We start from the raw sequence: 21204 nt of genomic DNA on the forward strand, positions 1-21204 counted from the left end.
CGTGAAGATCTCCGGTGTGCGCTCCCCACCCCCGACGCTGTACCTTGCCCAGGATGGCCTGCGTGCTTTCCTCTGACGGCGAGGCCGACTGCGCTATTGTATCGAGCTTGGCTCCCAGAAACAGCGTGACCTGCGATGGAACCAGGTGGGATTTGGGGAAGTTGATGGAGAATCCCAGGTCCGTGAGCAGCCGGACGGTCTTTGCTGCGTGTTCGACCGACGGCGAGTTCCCTTGTCCCTGCTCGGATGAGCCAGTCGTCCAGGTAGAGGTAGACGTGGATCCCCTGCAGGCGCAGCCGCGCCGCCACTGGTGCTAGGCACTTGAACACCCTGGGCGCCGACTTCAATCCGAATGGGAGGGCCTTGAACTGGTAGTGCCGCCCTTGGACTACGAACCTGAGAAACCTTCGGTGTCCTTGTAGGATGGGGATGTGAAAGTACTCATCCTCCATATCCGACGACGATAGGAAGTCGCCTTCCTCCAGCTGGCCCAGCACGTGCTGGAGGTTGACCATCTGGAACTTCTGTGCCTTGATGCATTTGTTTAGCCGACGCAAGTCCAGGATGGGACGCCAACCTCCTGTCCTTTCTGACGAGGAAGTATCTTGAGTATACTCCGGAGCCCCAGAGCTTCTTTGGGACGAGCTTGATGGATCCTTTCTTGAGCATCGCCCTTACCTCTAACAGCAGTTAAGGGACGTGGTTTTCCTTCCTGGCCACGGGCGGAATTCGGGGGCACTTCTTTAGAAATTCCAGAGTGTGACCATGGGCCAGGGCATCCAGCACCCAACGGTCGGTGGAGATGGAATCCCACACGCTGACTAACTTTGTCAGCCGGCCTCCCACCGGGGTGCTTCGGTGGGGGCCCGACGTGACGGCCGGTTCAGTCTTGCTTGGAAGCAGCCTTGCCACCTTGGCCTCCCTGGCAACGACGGCGAGATCCACATGACTTGCCTCGTCCCCTGTAGGCTTCTTGCAATGAGGAGCGGGCCGCCTGACGGTAGGTCGAGGAACCGCCGCCGAATCCTTTGGAGGCACCTTGCTTGCCTCCGGAGTTCCAAAAGGGCGGCCGCCGTTGCTGCAGAACTCCCAAGGCCCGAGCCATCTCTGTGTCGGTCTTGATGGCCTGCAGTGACTCATCCACAGTCTTTCCAAACAGATTGTTCCCGTCGAAGGGCATGTCCAAAACCTTGGCTTGCACGTCCTGGCGGAAATCCGTCGCCTTGAGCCACCTGTAGGATCGCCAGGGCCTCTGCCCTCTTGTCGTCCGGGAGGAAGTCCAACAGGGGGGGCGATCTTGTACCACAATTCCCTGTCATAGCGGGCCACAATCGCTAGGGCGTTGGCCGCCTCAATCGTTGTCACCGACGAGATGACTTGTCGTCCCACGGCGTCCAGCTTCTTCCCCTCGCCGTCCGGTGGGGAAGTTGAGGATGAAGCCGATGTCCCCCCGCTTTCTTCTTGGTGAGATGACTGAATCCGGGGTCGGCTGCGCCCTAAGGCACGACGGGGCGGCGTCGGGGACCCAGTACTTTTTCTTGTACCTGTCCCTCTTGGCAGGTGTCGTGGACGGGTTCTTGAGGAGGGCAAGTCCCTCGTCCCAGATGTCATCCAGCAATGGCACTGTGAGGACAGTCTTCCTTTTGGCTTGCGCTGTTGGTAGAGGAAGCCTTCCTTCTCCTCAGGGCAGAGCTGAAAAAGCTCAGATGCCCTGGCAATCATGGCGTGAAAGGAGCCAATCTCGTTGGGCGGGGACGCCGGAGGAACTGGAGACGGGAGGCCAGTCCCGTCGTCACCGCCGTCGTCATCCGTCGCCGTCGTGGCCGTTCCTGTGTCATCCCTCAGGATCGGGGAAGGCGACAAAGGCTGAGAAGGCCTTGAGGGCTGAAGGGGCACTGGATGAATTCTCCTCCTGTTGTTCGGAGGGCTTCCCGACAGACCCGGGAACAGCTGGGTCGTCCGTCGGGGGTAGGGGCAGTCTCGTCCTTATCTCCGTGCATAAGGCTTGGATTGCCGTCAAAATGGCCACCGAGTTGTCCTGAGGCTCGGGTTGCAATGGGCGTGCCGGGAGCGACGGTTGTTCCTCCACAGGAACCTTGTCGTTGTTGCCACCCTCTCTCTCGTCGTCCCCCTCCTCGGGATTCCTCCCGTGGGGCTGGGCCTCTTCCAAATCCTCGGTCAGTTCCTCCTCGGAGGTTGTGTCCGCAGCGGCCACCGCCCCCCCCCCACCCTCTTTTTCCACTGGGGTCTTTACGGGGTCTTCTCGATGGACTTATAAGAGGATTCCCTCCGCGGAGGCAGGGAAACTCTGGGACCCGAGGTCGACTCCACTGGGATAGCCTCCACAGGCTTCGCCAAGGCCGCAGCGACTCCCTCGATAGAGGCCTTAGCCTGCTGAATCAAGTCCTACACCACCTTGGGCGCGCTTGAGGCCTTCACCTTAGGGACAGGGGCCCCTCCTCGCTCCCCTTCGGCCGGTTCCTTCGGGATCGACCGGGGCCTCTCCGTAAGCTTAGCCGGGTTCTCGGATTTTATCTTCCCCGAGCCAGACCGTTGGCTCGCGATTGATGGCGTTGGTGAAGGTGCGCCCTGCCTGGCAGCCGAGGAGCCCGACCGTTCGGTGCTCCCGGTGCCCGTGGACTCGCGGTACTTTGCCTTCTGTTGGGCCCCCGTCGCCAGGGCGCCCTCACAGGACTTAGAAGGCCGCTCGGACGACTTCTCACCTGCTGGGCTCTTGCCTTCCAGCCAGTTCGAGAGACGGGTCCGGCAATCCCTTATAGTCCGATCCGACATGGTTATGCAAAACGCACAGTCCTTCTCCACGTGCGTTTTGTCCTCGTGGAGGCAGTAAAGGCATTTCCAATGCTCGTCCTCCTTGAACACATTTTGTAGGTTGCATCCAGGGCAGATCCTGAACAGTTTGCCGGGAGTCAAGCTTTCCTTCTCCTGGGCCATGTTCTTCTCGTTCACGAGGTAGGCCTCAGAAACTTCGGGAATCCTCCAAGAAGCGTAACTCGACAAAAACTTCACCCTTGAGGGGCGTAGATAAATCCGAAACAGGCCCCCATTGATCGGAAGTAGAAACGGTGGAGCTTGAGGCTCAAATAAACCGAAAAATGAGAAATCTCTTTGAAAAAGCGCAAAACGCAGTAAAAGCTCAAGAGCTATAGCACGAGGACTCCCAACACTTGACCGTGTGGTAAAAATCTGAGGATGGCTGCCAGGGGGGGGGGCTTAGGGAGAGGGCAGTCATTGGCTTGGGGCAGTATGACCCAGAGACCAGTGATTGGTTACTACTAAGAAAGACAGATTAGAAACGAAACTGATACTGGTTTTTTCTTTACCGAGGATTCCCAGCCTGACGACGGGGAATATTCATGAGCATGTGAATCCATGCCAGACCCCATGCTGGAGAACATTTTGTTCTCCTTATCAGGAGGGGCCTCAGCAGAGGGTAAGTGCATGCCCGCCCTCTTTCTTGTGGTGGTCACAACGAGAAAGTCAGGGTTTAATTGACCCCTGATGTATAAGGGGAGGAAGGGGGCTGTCATGAACATCTTCTCAATACGGGGGTTGACTGCCCTCGTAAGGTTGGGGGTGGGCAGAGAAGACTGAATGAACTGCAGGAGTGGTATAACTGTGCCGCAGACTTTTTATCCCCAAGGATGTCTTCTACAAAGTCCTGGTCCACCTGTACCTCTTGTATATCAATATTTAAATGTTCCACAGCTTTTAGAAAGAGCTCATTGTACTGTAGCCGATTATCCACAAGGGAGTCAGCCACAGTTGGCCATGGTGGTCAGGAGATTGTATGATGTAGACGTTGTTGTTTTCCTAATACTGGTCTATCATATAGGTCCCCTAGTGAACCAGGATCTTGAGAGCCTGAAGTGTCAATGTAATAGCAGAGATTCTGATAAGTGTCATGCAAGGTGCTGGGCTGGGTGGTGTCTAATAGTGGTTTCTTGGCAGCAGGTTGTTTTTTAGCTGCCTCCCCCTGTGAGGTCCCTTGAAGGTTGGACATTTGATCAGGGTCTCGATCAAATAAATCTACAACACATCGCACTCTTCGCATTATTTGGTCACATTTTTCAGGGGTCCATTGGGTGGAGCTTGTAAAACCTGAGGCAGCAGGGGTAGAGATGCTCTCTGATGTAGAGGGTTGTTTAAGTTGCATGGCCCCTGAAATGGTGTTTAGGCCTAGGTAGGTGGCAGTCCAAGTTCGTCGAGACGGTAGGAGTAGTTGACAATGAATCAGTCCTTGAAAGCTATCGCGAAGATCCTGTGGTGGTACGGCCGTCGAAAGGAGAGAAATAAGTCTAAATTTGGACTTGTATAATTAAAGGAGTTAGCCAGAAAGGAGGAACTCTGCAACTTGCGTCCGACTATGATGGCGGAAAAAAATAGAGGGCACTTGACGCATGAAGGACCAGGGGTACAGTGGACGTCACTAGGGATAGTATTACTGACACGCTCAGTCGACGTCCCTTTTTGAGTTTCAAAAACAAAAAATGTAATACTCCGTGACTACCACTAGATGTCGCCCTATGCACAGCATGTGGTCTAAGCAGAACCACAAGCCTCAAATATATACACATAATGCCTTTAGTTTGATGCAGATATGTATGCTTAACGGCTCAGTTGCTGTAAAATAAAGGCTTTTCAGAACAATTAATCCCAAGTTATTGCAAAAAAATGAACACAAAATGCCTACCTCTGCAGTAATGCCAGAAATGCCTCCAGTTACAGCACTCTGAACCACGTCCAAATCTGGCATTTTGTTTGTGGCTGCAACATAATGACTGATGTTCTTGAAAATTCTGAGCTCCAAATCTAGAAGTGACGGTTGGAATTCACTTTTGCTCACACACTTAGATGACAGCCATTGCAGCAGTGATTCAGGCAATTCGTCTTCACGGTTACCAAAAAACATCACTTTAACAGAGTCTTTTATTTGAGCGTCTACCTAAAAATCCATGAAAAAAATAGATTTGAATAATCACAGAATCAAAGAAACATAGTTTTGAAATGTTAACAAGTAGACCAAATCCCTTAGAATGGCCATTAAACATTGTGCATATTAAACACGGGCTGGATGAGTACCTTGCCACCCACCACAGTGCTCTCATTGACTGATCTGCTGCACAGCACATGGAGATCAATACTGAAGACCTCCAAGCCAAGTTCAGAGCATATTCCATAACTACTGGTATTCACCACATTCGAACTTCAAAAGGAAACTGGGACAAAAAAATGCAATTTCCAGTCACAAGGTCTTTCCACAAGACACTGCCTCTCTGGGAGAAAGTGTATTTGATTGCCACATCAAACGTAATACACCAAAGAGAAAGCTAAAGCATTGGAAAATGTTCTTACTTTCTCAGCAAGAAATGTTTACTTTTGCATGCGTACGTTGAAACAAGTACAGTTCAAGTAAGGTTTTAATTAAAATGCATAATTCATGAAGAAAACCTTGACATTTAAATGCCATAAAATAAAAATACATTTACCTTATTAACTCAGTTTCTCCATTTGATGTACAGACTATTAAACACATGTTTTTTCTTCACCACAATAACTCCAAAACATGGATTGCTATTACCACAATGTGCTAATAGCCTTGTAAACCTCAGAAGGTTTCTTAATCATCTGGGACACTTCCCCATTTTATGAATTTGGGGGCTCGTCATCCTGCAATAATATCCCCTCTAACGATCTATAAAGCTATAATATTAACTCAAAATATGCAAAAACCTGGTTTTACAGTAACAGATTTGTCAAATGTTTTGCTGCAATATGGTACCAAAGTTGTCATTGCCAGTCGGAATAGTGAGAATACTATATTTAGGGTAGCAATAATTTGCTCTAGTTTTATGTGCAACACCATGGACTGCCAGACGACACAATGCAGGACTTACTTGTTCCTGTATTGTATGTATTTTTTCGCAGCTGGTCTTGAATCCTTGCCAATTCAACAATTCGCTTTTGATTTCTGCCAACTCTAGTTCTAAATGTTGAACCTTTTTCATCAGGGATTCATTCTCCTCATCAAGTGCACTATTAAAACAAAGATAAGTCATTCTAAAAAAGAAAGCCAAAAAACACTATACATTCACAATGGTTTCTCCACTTCATACACACAATCTGACATTAGTTTAACTCTTACATTATACATTAAACACAAACATACTTGAAGCAGTTAAAACAGAATACATTTATTATCATAGAATAACAAATTACGCCCCCCTCGTAATGTTCTTTCAGATGGATGTTCCTCCCAAGGATTCCTCATCTATGCTATTGGTATCCCAGCGCATCTGATCTTCTGAAACCTTTCTGCCACTGGGGGGGCGCTCTGAGCCAGTATTCATATGATAGGTTATAACCCGCTTAATACCCAGAGGTTTCAAAGCGCGGACCCAGGGATCGAACCTCTGTTGCTTCGTGTCGTCTTGCTTCCAATAGTTGTACCATTTTTCACTAGCACTCTGCCGCTGAGGGACCACAGAACCAATAGTGCACTATCCTGCAAAATGGGACAGGATGGGAGGGCGATGAAGAATCTGTCGGAGGGTCATCCACCAAAAAGAACATTAGCGACAGGTTAAGTAATTTGTTCTAATCTATTCCTTCTTCCTACAGATTGCTCATCTATTATAGAATCCCATAGAAGTACGTGGAGAACAACAGGGGACTGATGAAAGCAAAAGGACACCACCTGCACCAGAAACCTCTGGAGGACTGCCCTGTCGAAACAGCAGTCCTGCCCCCGAAAGGGAATACAAGTAGTTATGCTTTGCAACCTTGTGAAGAGAAGTCAAAGTAGCACCCTGGCAGATGACTAAGACAGGGACAACCCTCGGTAGGGCAGAGGTGGCAGCGAAACCTCTGGTAGAATGAGCATGAGGCACATCCATCCCAACCAGACCATAGCATTTGGAGATGCAGAGAATGAGCCACCTTGACAGGGTCTGTTTCGTCACAGCCCTGCCAGCACAGGAACCATCATAACTTCAAAAAGCTGGTCACCTTTACTGACAGCCAAGTCTTGGACAAGAGATGAGGGACAGCACCGGGTCCAGCCGATGCAATCGCTCCTCTGCCATGGAAGGATGAGACAGAGAAAATAAAACACTGGAAGATGGATCTTCTACAGAGATGGAAAACTGAGATAACCGTTGGTAGGAAGGTAGGTCTCACTTTCAACGTCGCCTTCTCTTTGGAGAAAACCAAACAGGGAGGTCTAACAGAATGCCTGGAGCCGACTTGCCCATCCCACGGAAGTGATGACAACCAGGAAAATCATCTTAAGGGTGAGCAAACTAAGAGGACATGAATGCAGGAGCTCAAACCGAGCCCCATAAGAAATGGTAACACTAAATTCAAATCCCACTCTGAAACAACAAACTGGGGTGGAGAAAAGCGATTGCTCAATCCCCAGAAAATATTGCTTAACAGTGGGGATTGTGAAAAAAGAGCCTTGCTCAGGGGTCCTTTTAAAAACAGATTGTTGCCAGGTATTCCTTTACATTGCCAATCTGCAGGCCCCTCCGTCCAAAGACGGTAGAACATCTAGGAGAGAGGCTATAGGACAGGTGAAGGGTCCAGAACCCTTGCCTGCCACCAAACCAAGACTTTACACTATATGCAGGCACACGTTGATTTAATTCTGGGCTGCTGAGAGGAGCACATCTAGGATGTTTACTGATCCACAGCAGACCAGCAATATAGACAGATCGGTCTAGTGAGGGCTTTTTTGACATTGGGGTGACTATAGACTAAGAGTATGGGAAATAACTCATTACATTGAGGATTTATTGATGAACTCTGCCATTGGGATGGCCAATATTTCTGCAAAATGGCTGGCAGCCAAGGCTTGTGAATGGAGTGACAGGATCAAAGGGAAGAAAGGACGGTAGCTGTGTCGGACACTTCTCGTTCCTGATTCAATTTATGACTGGAAACATGTTTTAAAAGAGCAATTTTCAGAGAGAAAGATTCATTTAGGGTATCAGCATGTTCAAGAGAAGGGGGTATCAATGATTGTCCACAAGATGGATTATGAAAAGATTTAACAATTTGAAATAATTCACGTGGTTTGTTGATGGCTTATTCCGGTTTTAGAGACAGAAAAATATTTTTTTGCATTAAAGATCGCTACTTATAAGCCTAGATAGTTTAGATGTGGCCAGATTAAACAGATTTGGTAATTCTCCATCTTTTTCCTGCCTTACGATAGGAATATTTGAGTTAAGTGAAAGAAAACCAAGGAGATGAAACATTCCTATTGTTAATATTTCTAAAAAGAGCAATAGGGTTACAAAGGTTAAAAAAAAGATGCTTGAAGATTACTCTATGGTGACGCACAGAGGCAAGCGCCTGCAGGAATGCCGGTAAATGTAGCCAGAACCATACAGTGAAAACTTCTAAATAACAGAATAAGATTCAAAGAAAGTAGTGGCTCCAAAGCTTCTAACTTATATGTAAATTACTAATCAGTGAAAGAATAGTAAAGAAATTGAAAACAAATGTGACTCAATTTAAAAATGAAAATTCGATTAATGATAAAATGTGTGCAACACTACAGAAATATGTAGCAGAAAGAACATGTTCACCAATAAAACAGAAAACAAAAAATCAGAACTAAAATGCAATGCTGTGCAAGTGCCAGTAAAAGCAGAGATAAAAACCGGAGTTAAATATTGGAACAAATAGTTACAAGACTATTTCAATCCTTTGTCGAAACCAATGGGCTACTAGCTGTCTACCAATCGTGCTTTCGTCCAAGACATGGCAGAGAGAACGCCTTGGTTGGTTGCATGCAGTCTGGAACCATATCCTATCAAATGCTTATGCTGATAATTTTACATTGTTGGTTATGCTTGACCTCTCTGCAGCCTATGATACAGTTAATCATGATATTTTACTTTCTAGATTATCACGGAATATTGGAGATGGCTAGTAAATGGTTTCAATCCTTTTTAACTAACCGAACAAAATTAGTCTTGGCACCTTTCATCTTTTAGACCCATTAATTGTAGAGTACCCAATGCTCCTCGCTATCGCCATTGTGGTTTAATGTGTGCATTCACCCTCTTCCTGGATTTTAAACTGTCTCGCCATTCTTAAGCCAATGAAAAAGGTATATTTTAAAATGAGTGGTCGAACTGAAGACTGTCTTTTAAAACTTGCATAAATTAAATAGAATGCTGGATGTTTAACAACCTGCAACTAAACCCTAACAATACTGAGCCAATTTTGTTTGGACCCATGCACAAAAATCAGGAATTTGAAGCTACTTCACCATCTGTTTGGCCTCCCTATGAATTAGGGCAAAATCTAGGCATTATCTGGCAAGCCGATATGGAGCTTTCAGCACAAGTCGGAAAAAGTTGTCAAGAATGCCTATTACAAACACTGGCTTCTTCGCCGGGGGATTACCTTTCCTGTCTGTACAGGCTGATCCTACAATCATTGGTGCTCTCATCAACTCCAAAGTGGACTATGCCAATGCCCCTTTTACACTTGTTTGCCAGAATTTCAGATGAACAGCTCAGACTACAAGCAGTTCAGAATGCTACAATTCGTTTAATCTTTAGCTGAGGACATCTGATTCTATTACTCATGTCAGGCCCTCTTACAATGTCTCCCAGTGCGTGACAGGATTACACACGTTGCAAACCAATTAGGTCTCTCTGATCTGAACACCAGTTTTCTTTTGTTGGTCCCGAGACCAGATTTTTAAACATAGGGGCGATTGTAGATTCTCAGTCTTAGGACCATCATTGTGGAATAATCTCCCTTTACCCTCGTGAAAATCAACAACTTTCTACCTTTTCGCAAAGCCCTGAAATTGTATCAGTTATCTTAGACCAATAATCTTTTTACTGAATGTTCTTCTTTAACTTAACTGCATCATATCTTCTGTCGCACCAAGATGCAGTTTGTTCTGCACGGTTTGCAAGTTTATAGTCCATCAAATTCCTTATTTCGGATATAAATTATCCAGAACAGTACAAAAATTAGTTATAGGACTAAGTTATATGACATTATACAAGGTATCAAACCAAGAAATATGAAAAACAAAACATCCCATAAAATTCTAAAATAGCCATTATACAATCCAGACTATCATAATCATACAGACAACACTCATCTAACAATTATAAAAGGCCAGATGTAGGTTTGTCCCTGTATGCGTCCCCAATGCAGTAGCCTCGCCTGTGGTCACCGCTATAGGGAGCTGTTGGCTTAGGATCTTTAGTGGTTCTACTGCGACAATGAAAACCTGCACTTTGTCCCGTGTACACAGGCCTGTACACTAATAAGTACATACAAACTTTGTTGGCCACAAAAAGTGCTAATCTTTAGTTAAAAATTAGCACACAAGAATAGGCGCACCTTAGGGTCCTAAATTAATTCCTTTTTCACGCACTCTGAATGTACACAGAGACTAACCAGACTTTGTGTTGAATCTGATTTATATAAAAAAATATAAAGCCGGGTAATACTGCACAAAGCTACCAGCTTTTAAAAGGGGACCAGCAGTCTTTCCATCAGAGTCGAGTAACCAGGGAAAAAGAACAAGAAGTGCATCAGGTCTTCAGGATCTGCCTGACAGAAGTTCGCCCCAATGGTCCTTGCTGATCTTTTACTTAGGGTCTCGCCTAACAAAAAGCATTCAAATCATGCTCTTGTTAACGGTGCCTTTTGATGTTTATTGTTAGTCATGGTCAAATAATCGTTTATACTGTCACTGGCATGGCTCATAAACCACCTGTTGGCAGGTTTAGATATCTCCAACGATTCTCTTGCCTCCGTTACTCATATTGTAAGCATGTTCTTGAGTTCATGACTCACTTTCCCATTCAACAAAGCTGGTTCCTTAAAGCAAACACCCGAAGTAATATTCTTTAGCATCTTCTTAACATTAGAAAACCATTCAATATTTTCCACACCTCTTATACTCAACAAGTATAACAATAATTGCTTGGTAAGTGGCATTTGGATTGGTCCTGAGCCACAGGAAGCTGGGTTCCATCTCCAGCTCATCCTTAATGAATGTAAGGCCTATTTCATTATGAACAGCACAATTTGGGGATGAGCTTGGAAGAGCCAGAAGTTTCTTCAAGAGTGCATTTTCCGAGGGGGGGGGGGGGGGGGGGGGGGGGTGGCCAGCGCGCGGATGATGCGGACGTGAGCTGAGTGAGCTCCCGCTGGTGCCAAAATAATCCTGCATTTTCATCCTGATTCCTGGGGATTTCGTGCAAAATAAACACTGCGACCGAGCCCATAAAGCTGCGGGCTCGGATTGACGGAGGTGGTGGCACCTGCCTGCCCAGACGACGGAGATAAACCCACATTTTGCCGAGGCCCGGCAGCGGAGCTACGCGACCAAGATGGCCGCCGGTGTCTGGGGACGGACTTCTTCCGCCTGATCGAGGGGCCCGAGACGACCTGACACGGCGGGGCACGAGACAGAACCTGAGGCGGACGCCCGGGACCTCTCTTCCTCCACCGCTGAACCTGAGATTATTCACCGGCTGAGCCTCGCTGACACCCGGAGGACGCCCGAACGGATCTGATCCGCGAGAGAAGTGCGGGGGAAAATGGCGGCCCTCCTGAGGTCCCGGTGGTGTGCGGCTCCTGCCTCCTGACTCATATCCACTTTGGGACACCACGCCACGACTGCAGCCGCATCAGAAGTAAGTGACCGAGCCCGCTGAGGACTGTACCGTACCATCGAAGGGGGGACCGCCACCCGCTTGGGGGAACAGCTAGAAGCGCCGGAGGTCCATACGTATTATGGAGGCCCACTAAAGGGTGCTGGGCCTTAGAGTACTAACGTCACATAAGCCCCAGGCCCTGGTGGAGAAGGCTTTTGGAACTCATACCCCCTCACTTGACTCGCTGCTCGGCCACCATCCCATATACCGGGGGGGTACGACCACTCCAACGACGTTCATACAATAATTCCAGCCCTGTCGTAGCAGACACCCCACTACTCCCGAGAACATGGGGAAGGACAGGCAGAAGAAACCATCTACACAGAGCAGCATGGACCAGTTTGCCGTCGCTACCACCCCGGCCCCGGCGGACCCTGCAACACGACCAAACTCCCCCACGGGAGATGAATCCCTCTCCTTACGAGACGTAATGGCAGCCATCGCCAACTCTCGCTCCTCCATGGAGACCAAAATAGACAGTATGGCGGCGGATGTCTCCTTCCTACGCCACGATCTGCAGAAGCTGACTTCCAGAACAGGAGTCGTGGAACACCGCATCTCCGAAGCGGAGGACAGCATCGGCGGGATCAACCGTCAGCTGTCCCAAGCCTTAAACCGCCTGAAAGCCTTCGAGGCGAGAGTGGATGATGGAGAGGGAAGGTCCCGCCGCAACAACGTTCGCATCCTGGGCCTGCCGGAGGGGGAAGAGGGACAATGCATGGAATTGTTCCTGGAGCAGTGGCTCGTGGACATCTTCGAACCCCAATCCTTCTCAAAATTCTTTTCGGTGGAGAGGGCTCATAGAATACCTTCGGGCAAACCGCTCCCGGGCGATCTGCCCCGGACTATCATCGCTCGCTTGCTCAACTACCGCGACAGGGATGCCCTTCTGCAATTGTCACGCTCGCAGGGGACGATCACCCATAACGGCTCCCGAATCGCCTTCTTCCCGGACTATACCCGAGAAGTGCAGAGGGCACGACAATCCTTTGAACCACTCAAGAAACAACTTGCTCAGATGAATGTGAAATACGGCCTGCTCTTCCCGGCCCAACTTAAGATCTATCATAAAGGCACTACTGTCCACTTCACCGACCCACAAGACGCCTGGAAGTGGGCAGAGGCTCACATAGAGGGCGATTGGACTGCAAGACCAAGGAGACCGAGAGGACGACCCCGACCCGGGCTGAGGCGGGCCTCCCCGAGGAGACACCCAGAACGGGGAGGACAGGAGATCCCGGAGCCACCGGCACAACAAGAAGAGGAATGAACTAACTATAGTCCCCTACGAGGACCTTAGAACACTGCTGGGACACACAAGGGTGTACCGACCGCGCCTCAGATACCGACGCGCAGTTTACCCACCATGGAAGAAGTCGACGATGGGCGCAAGGTGGGAACTCTGGGGAAAGGTCTGAACTCTCCCCTAGTTAGACCTCTCCCCCCCCCCTCTCTTTTTCTTGTTGGTCTCGACCCTATCTAAGGGTCTGGTTTTTGAGCTGACACCTTAAGTTGAAGGATCAGCATGTTTGGGAAACAGGTACTTCGTGTTGGGGTGGAGTATGGGGTGGGGGTGTGTTGGGAAAGTTTTAAAATTGTTTGTTGGTTTCTTCAGGACTGCCACTTGCTCATGGGCCGAACTACTCACTGTCCCCTGTTAGGGGCGTCTTGCACTGTTCCACGAAGCAACCCTGCTTCCTTAGTACAGGCGAAGAATACACCGCCATCTCTTATGAATCGCTATACCCCGAATATCCCCATCATACGTAGTAAATATCCTCTACGCAAACTCACATATCCCTCATGCAGCACACTAAGTCCTTGAAACTCCTTACTTGGAATGTGAATGGGATGGGGTCAGGAATTAAACGGCGCCTTATCATGCAATTCCTAACTAGACATTCCCCTGATGTGGCCCTCCTTACGGAAACCCACTTGGCTGGGGTAACCTGTGCCTTCTTCCAAAGAACTAACTATCGCCTTGCCTTTCATGCGGGATACACAATGGGCTCCAGGGGAACCCTTATTCGGATACACAAACGTATACCATTTATTCAGCATACCGTAGAACAAGATCCCAGGGGCCGATACGTGTTCATCCTGGGAACGATCTGGGGTCAAAAGGTGGCAATTGTCTCGATCTATTCTCCACCGGGTCTGGGACAGGAATTACTGGATGACCTCATCACCCTTATAGGTAAACATCACCCTGACATATACATCCTAGGGGGGGATTTCAATGACACCATGAACAACAACACTGACCGCTCCCACCTCCGAAATCGTAACCCAGATACCCCTACCAAATTAGCCAACTTTACATCTGCCCTTGGGTTCCAAGATGTATGGAGGGAGCTACACCCCGATGTTAGGGAATATTCATTCCACTCTGGTGCCCACGGTTCTATGTCCAGACTGGATTATTTTCTTCTATCGCACACTGAACTCTATAGGGCAAAGTCCGCAGAACTTCTCCCTCGGGGCATCTCGGACCATTCACCGCTTTCGATGGAAATATGTATGCAGGGCGCCCTCCCCCCCAGAACGTGGAGACTTAATAGCTACTACCTGGGGTTCCCGGAGCTGATAGATCGACTAGAGGAAATATCCGCCGAATACTTCGAAATTAACGAAGGATCGGTAGATAACCCCGTGACTGTATGGGAGGCATACAAAGCAGTGCTTAGGGGCGAAATCCTCTCCTGGACGACACATAAAAGGAACACCCGGCTCCAAAAGATACTAGAGGCCGAGAAGGAAGTGAGCGACAGGGAGGCTAAACATATTTCCGACCCCACGCCTGACACCCATCGTTCCCTCCAACGCGCCCAAGAGCGTCTTCGGAACAGAGCGATGGACAATGCTAAGCAGGCCCACTGGCAGGCTAAAGCGAGAATATACGAACTAGGGGACAAAGCGGGCAAAATGCTCGCCTGGCTGCAGAAGAGAGACGAAGGACAACGCCATGTCCGGGAAATAGTCACACCACAGGGCGACAGCTATCACTCTGACGCTGATATTGCTGAGGCCTTCTCGATGTTCTACGCAGACTTGTACCGAGCCCCAGCCTCTCCACTAGACCCATCCCTCTTAGCCGAGCTATCGTTGCCGACGCTCTCCGTGCAGCAGAGGGAGCATCTGGACTCCGCCGTATCAGAGGGCGAGATTTCAGAGGCACTATCTCAGCTCCAGTCGGGGAAAACACCGGGCCCGAACGGATTCCCCGTTGAAACCTGGCAAAAGCTAGGAGCAGACAAGATGGTGGCCCCCCTGCACAGAATGTTCCTTGCCGCCCGGGAACAAGGGACCCTCCCACCAGACCTATGTAAGCGACCATCGTGGTCATACCCAAACCTGACAAACCTCCACACAAATGTGCTTCCTAGAGACCTATATCATTGATTAATGGAGAGGCCAAGGTCCTCGCAAAACTCCTGGCGAACCGGTTACAACTGGTTACATCCACCCTGATTCACCCGGACCAAAGCGGATTTCTGCCCCACAAATCGACCCGGATGAATCTACGCCTTCTCCATTTGGCAATGGAGAGATCTCCGATCATAATCGGACCCTTGGCCCTGCTGGCAATTGATTTTGAAAAAGCGTTCGATTCAATTCGATGGGATAGCCTTTGGAGATTATGCGCCGTATGGGATTCGGGGAAGTCTTTATAGGATGGGTACAATTACTTTATACTAACATCCAAGCGGAGGTAAAGGTCAATGGATGGTCCTCTCGATCCTTCCCCTTGGGCCGAGGTACGCGGCAAGGATGCCCGCTCTCCCCCCTTTTGTTTGCCCTTGCAATCGAACCACTCGCTATTTGGCTTCGCCAAAACACAGCCTGGACGGGGTTTAGTTGGCCAGAGGGCTATGAGGACCGTACATCTCTTTACGTAGACGACCTCCTTATATACCTGGGAGACCCGCCTCGATCCTGTCCCATCGTAACACAGCTGCTCATCCGCTTTGGTAAATTTTGTGGACTCAGAATCAATTAGGATAAATCAGTTTTCTTCCCTGTGAAGGGCGGAGAGCAGGCCATCCCCCAGGAATGCCCGTACCGAGTTGAACGACAAGACTTTCGATACCTGGGAATCTGGATATCCGGGGACCTGACAAGCTATGTAGAACACAATCTCCGACCGATCACAGACCGGTTCATTATCGATGTCCAACACTGGAAACTTCTTCTCCTGACCCTTATGGGTAGAGCGGCACTCTTTAAAATGATGACCCTTCCCAGATACCTCTATGTCCTTCAAAATGCCCCACACCGAATTCCAGACTCAGAGTTTCACCTAGCAGAGACACTTCTTAGGGACCTTATATGGGGGGGGGAGGTCAACCACGAATAGCGTTAACCACCCTTCAGAGATCGATCTGGGAAGGGGGAGTGGGAGTCCCCGTCTCCAAACCTACTATTGGGCATCACAATTGGCTGTGGTTAACGATCTGCTTCACGGGAATCGGGACCTACCTCACATACGCGCTGAGATGGCCACTATACATAATGCAGACCCGCTGGCCATCCTTTATCAACCCCTCCCGAGAACCCCCCCACCCACAACTACAACGCACCTCACTATGGTCTGGAGACAGGCACACCGGTTCATTGGGTGGGATAATAAAGTCACCATCGCACATCCTCTTCTGGCAAAATAATAATCTAGCTGCGTCCCGTGAACTAGAGCCATGGCCCAACTGGATAAAAGCAGGGGTCACGCGAGTGGGGGATATGCTCACAAATGGGAAACTGGCCTCATTTGAAGATCTACAGTCACACTTCCAGATCCCAAATACGGAACGGTATCACTACATACAACTATCCCACGCTTTAAGAACCCACTTAACAGCTGACACAAGGCTACCGGACTACACCCCCATAGAGCGTAACATCCTACCAGCGTATATCCCCATCAAATGCACTTCCATCTTATATAACGCCATATCCTCCTTTGCTACCCCCGAACTGAATGAGCTCAAGGCGAAATGGGAAGCGGATGTGGGAGAGATAGATCCGGAGGACTGGATACAAGTCCTCATGCACCCTCGTGAAATTGCTATCTCCTCTAGGCTCCGACTGGTGCAGTTGAAGATACTGCACCGGGTATACTACCCTAGGACGCGACTATACGGCTGGAAAAGGGCCCCAAACCCAAACTGTCTCCGCTGCGGGGAGGAGGGAACCTTCTTTCACATCTTGTGAGCATGTCCCCGGATACAAGCCTTTTGGAATGCATGCTGTGGGGAGCTCTCCAGGGTCCTGGGCCAGACCATACCACTGGACCCAAAAGCCCTACTCCTGGGAATTCCTAATGAAATCGAAGCTAACAAGTGGGAGAGATTGCTCTTACACACGGCAGCAGGGCTGATCAAGCGTAATATAGCGCAGAAATGGGGAGCCCCTGACCCCCCGACAATGGATCAATGGAAACTGGATATGGACGTGTGCGCCATGATGGAGCATAGGATCTATTTGGCAAGGGGTTGTCCCAACAAAGCCTCAAAAATTTGGGATAGGTGGGAAGAAGCGATCTAAGACTCCCTCCTGCATGCTGGGGAGCGTGCAATGGGTATTATGTACTACATGTCGATATATGTACTAAGGAAGACTCTTGACCACAGCTGATGTGTACTGCCTTTGTTGATTGAGACTGACCATGATAGTCCTTATGTTGATTTGTTTTTGATGTTTGTGATTGTTGTAATACTATGATAATAATAAAATACTTTATTAAAAAAAAAAGAGTGCATTTTCATCTCTTTGAGCACCCTCTTGAACGGCAAAACCCCAAATTGCTGCCCCACATCTAATGGCCCACACAGTTCAAGCTCTATTAATGATGTTGCTAATGTCCAATGGTTGATGTTTGTGCTGCTTAATGACGCAAAAAATACCCACGATTGATTGCCTCATGAGCGAAAGTTGTTTAGCTGTATGGGCCTTGGCCGTAAAATCCTCTACAAAACAGATCCAGAGACAGTAAAAAAAGTGACCCTCGATCACTTTTCCCTCACACGACATAGTGAGAAAGTTTATCCCTCTAGTTTGAAAACCAGCTATGGCAGTCATTTTGTTGAATTCACTTTCAAATCCAATTCGCCCATATAACTAGAGAATGTATCAATTGGTGACCTCAAAGCTCTTGGGGTACGAGCAAAAAGGCTGTCATCAGTGTAAAACTACGCCGGTATCGCCATCCCCCCAATCTGGGCGCATCTTGTTTGTTTTATTATTTATATAGCGCACCAGACCCATGGGTATGAGGGCGCGAAGGCAGCAAGAGGGTTGTTCAGCTTAGGTTACAGGTTGAAGATTGAACATGTTGGTACAGCTACGGTTACAATGCTGTAGACATGTGATGTCAGGGAATCACAGAAATATATACAATACGTTTACAAGAATACAGGTGTAACATATAAATAAAGCAGGTCAAATATACAAAATATACATGAGATCCCAGATGACATTAGGGTGAAATTAGGCATCATGATCATTTAGCCGTTGAATCAGATTGGATCTGAATTGCCGGTAGGGGAGATCTTCCCTTAGAGCAGGGGGAAGGGAGTTCCAATATTGCGCTGCTTTAACAGCGAAGCTGCTCCCACCAGATTTAGTGATTTTGAATCTGGGTACAAGTAAAAGGTTGGAGTTGGCTTTCCTTAAGGGGCGAGAGGCTGTTTGTCTGGTGAATCGTCTATAAGGTATTGTGGGGCTGCTTGGTTAAGGTATGTGTGTGTAAGGGATGCTGTTTTAAGGAGGATTTTGTCTTTAGTGGCGAGCCAGTTGGTAGATCTCCTGAGGTCTGAAATATGGGCATTTTTAGGGAAGTTTATGGCGGCTCCAAGGGCATTATTTTGAAGAGTCTGTATTTTGGCGGTGATGTATTTATTGCTACCTACGTAGAGGGCATTGCAGTAGTCGAGTTTCGACAGGATTAATGCTCTTGCTAGTGTGACGCAGTTATTGGGAGAGAGGAAGGGTTTGGCTGCTCCGATTAACTTGCAGGTGTAGGAGGTGGCTGAGGCCATGGCACTCACTTGTTTACCAAAGGTGAGCGTGGAGTCTATATAGAAGCCAAGGGTTTTAACTACTTTGGCCAACGTAATGGTGGTGTTGTCAATTATGAAGGAGTCATAGTTGGGACCTAGTTTTTTGATTTTAGAGGAGGTGCCTAGAATGAGGAGTTCAGTTTTGTCATCATTCAGGCATAGACCGTGGGAGGCCATCCATGCCTGGATGATGAGGTAGATTCTGTTAACAAATTTATTCCAATTAGCCCATTCTTTATAACTATTGTTGATATATAAAGAAACCAATAAGGGAGCTACAACACATCCCTGTCCAACACCTGATTGGACAGGGAACCAGGGCGTACACCTGACCAGATACACGCCTCTTTATTTTGCATAGTCATCAATAGATCAGTTCTCTACTGGGTAATCATAGGACCTAAGCCAAATCTTCTCTTGATTGACTGTCAGAGGCGCTGCTCAGGTCCATAAAAGCCAGATATATAGGTTCTCGTTTAATATATGAGTGGGCTATTACTAGATAGAGGTTCAGTCCTTGATCCATGGTTCCCACAAAAGGTCTGAACCCAAATTGAATCGGGGAGAGAATGTTTTGAGATACAACCCACTCCTATATTTTATTTGGAAGGCACTTCCCAACCAGTTCAAAACTTGTACATAAAAGTAAGGTCGGCAGGCTTGGGGACTTTTCCTACATCCTTTTTTTTTTTTTTTAAATCAGCTCAATACCTGCACTTTTACAATGAGCAGAGATTTTATTTGTGTTTAACATGGAAAGGTAACCGTTTTCCAAACTGGTTTTGTAGACAGACATGAGAACATTCATCAATTGTTGAAAATTAATGATTCTGTAGGTGCTGTTTCGATTTGCCTCTCGCTTGATGTGCTTTGCACCCTGAAGTAACTGCACAGAGAATGGGTGCGTGTGGCTAGCTGACATACTCCCAAACATATTTGGGGCAGTATGGGGGGGGGGCAGTGAGAGATGGTGTGCTGATGCATACTGGGACCTTCTATGCTCCCCCCCCCCCCCACCAGTCGCCTCACCCTGGTGTGGTGCAGCTTGTTGCGGTACAAATATCTCAGAAACCATGCATCCTAGGGCCTTGAAACATGGTTTTCTTTGTTCCTCATGTTGGGACTGGTCCTTCTACCACCACATTGACGTTTCACCGATTAAAACCGTCTCATGTGTAAAGGTGCTGAAATCCAGGGAAAGTGATGGGTTGTCCACAGGTCATGTAGCCAGTATTGTCTGTAGGGTCCCAACATGTTACAATGTAAAATTTGGTGCAGATTGTTGAAATGGTGTGGAATTGTATAAGGAACAACACTTTGCCACAAACCCAGCCACCCACACATTTTCACTTTTCTAATTATACATATGGCATTAAAAGGTTTGGTCAGGATTGGACCCCAAATATCAATATAATCTAGGTAATAATCTGCTGGGATTCCATACATCCAGTGTGGCTCTATTGTGCTTGACAGTCATGATAGCCCCAATGACCTTATGTAAAGCGCAGTCCCCCCCCCCCCCCCCCCCCCCCCCCCCCGAGGCGGGGTGGTCCAGACTCATCAGTATAAAAAATAAATTATCCTGAGTGGGAAAGCTCAGCCTCTCTACCCCACGGCCTGTGTTTTTATAAACTGTGCTAAAATGTTCTACCAAGCGGTTATCAGGGATGGTAGTTTCTAATCCAGACATCTGCGGTTTATAAACTGTGCCACTTTTTACCACTTTGCAAAAATATTTCGAGTCTTTCTACTTACTGGCCAACACCAATTTGTCCCATGTCACTAAATCTAGTTCAGATTTCCATCTCTTGATTGTATTTTTATAGCTGCTCTGGCATGGACAATCTCCCCCTTAGGCGTGTCGCCCCTCTTTAGTAGGCCTAATAAGGGTTTCTGGTCTACCCTAGATTCTTTTCAGCAAACCAGCACTTTGTTTTCTTCTTCACATTGAGTGAACTTCTGGGAGAAATTACTTCAGAGATAGTGCCCATTAGCTTTATATATGTTGTGACAATTACCGTGAAATGATCTTCCACATTCAGTATGGTACAAAAACTATTCACGTTTTTTAACAATCTGTGCTTGTAGTATGGGTTTGTCTGATGTCTCCCATCTCAATCTTTTAGTAGTGAGACCATGGCATGAAACCTCCATCAGATGATGGATGGTGTTACCTATTACCTCACCTCCCATCCCCCATTGCAAGACCAAGTTGAGCGTATAATGGTCGCTAAACAGATGTGATGTATTCGAAATTTCTCTATCGACCTCCACATATTAACAGTCAGCAGAAAGTAGGATGAAGGCAAAGATTGTTTTGCGGCCATTTGTTCCTTCTCAACATGCATATTTTTTTCCGGCAATTCACCAGATATTTCCTGAAAGTAAGCACCCATTAGGGATTGAGTCTGGTTACTTTTCTT

At 47.9% G+C, this 21204-nt stretch overlaps 1 protein-coding gene across 10 annotated transcripts in view; it reads right to left on the reverse strand.

The window, feature by feature from the left end:
• SUN1 (Sad1 and UNC84 domain containing 1) overlaps positions 1-21204 on the reverse strand; it is a 1235850-nt gene that overhangs the window by 517966 nt on the left and 696680 nt on the right. For all 10 annotated transcript variants that reach the window (XM_069647232.1, XM_069647226.1, XM_069647231.1 and 7 more), the window contains 2 exons: positions 5919-6057; positions 4715-4966 (listed from right to left, as the gene is read on the reverse strand). In XM_069647232.1, coding sequence (XP_069503333.1) covers positions 4715-4966; positions 5919-6057 — 391 coding nt within the window. The remainder of the gene's footprint in view (positions 1-4714; positions 4967-5918; positions 6058-21204) is intronic.

Source organism: Ambystoma mexicanum, chromosome 2q (genome assembly GCF_040938575.1).
Source record: "Ambystoma mexicanum isolate Mex_15411 chromosome 2q, UKY_AmexF1_1, whole genome shotgun sequence".
In the NCBI taxonomy this organism is placed as follows: Eukaryota; Metazoa; Chordata; class Amphibia; order Caudata; family Ambystomatidae; genus Ambystoma; species Ambystoma mexicanum.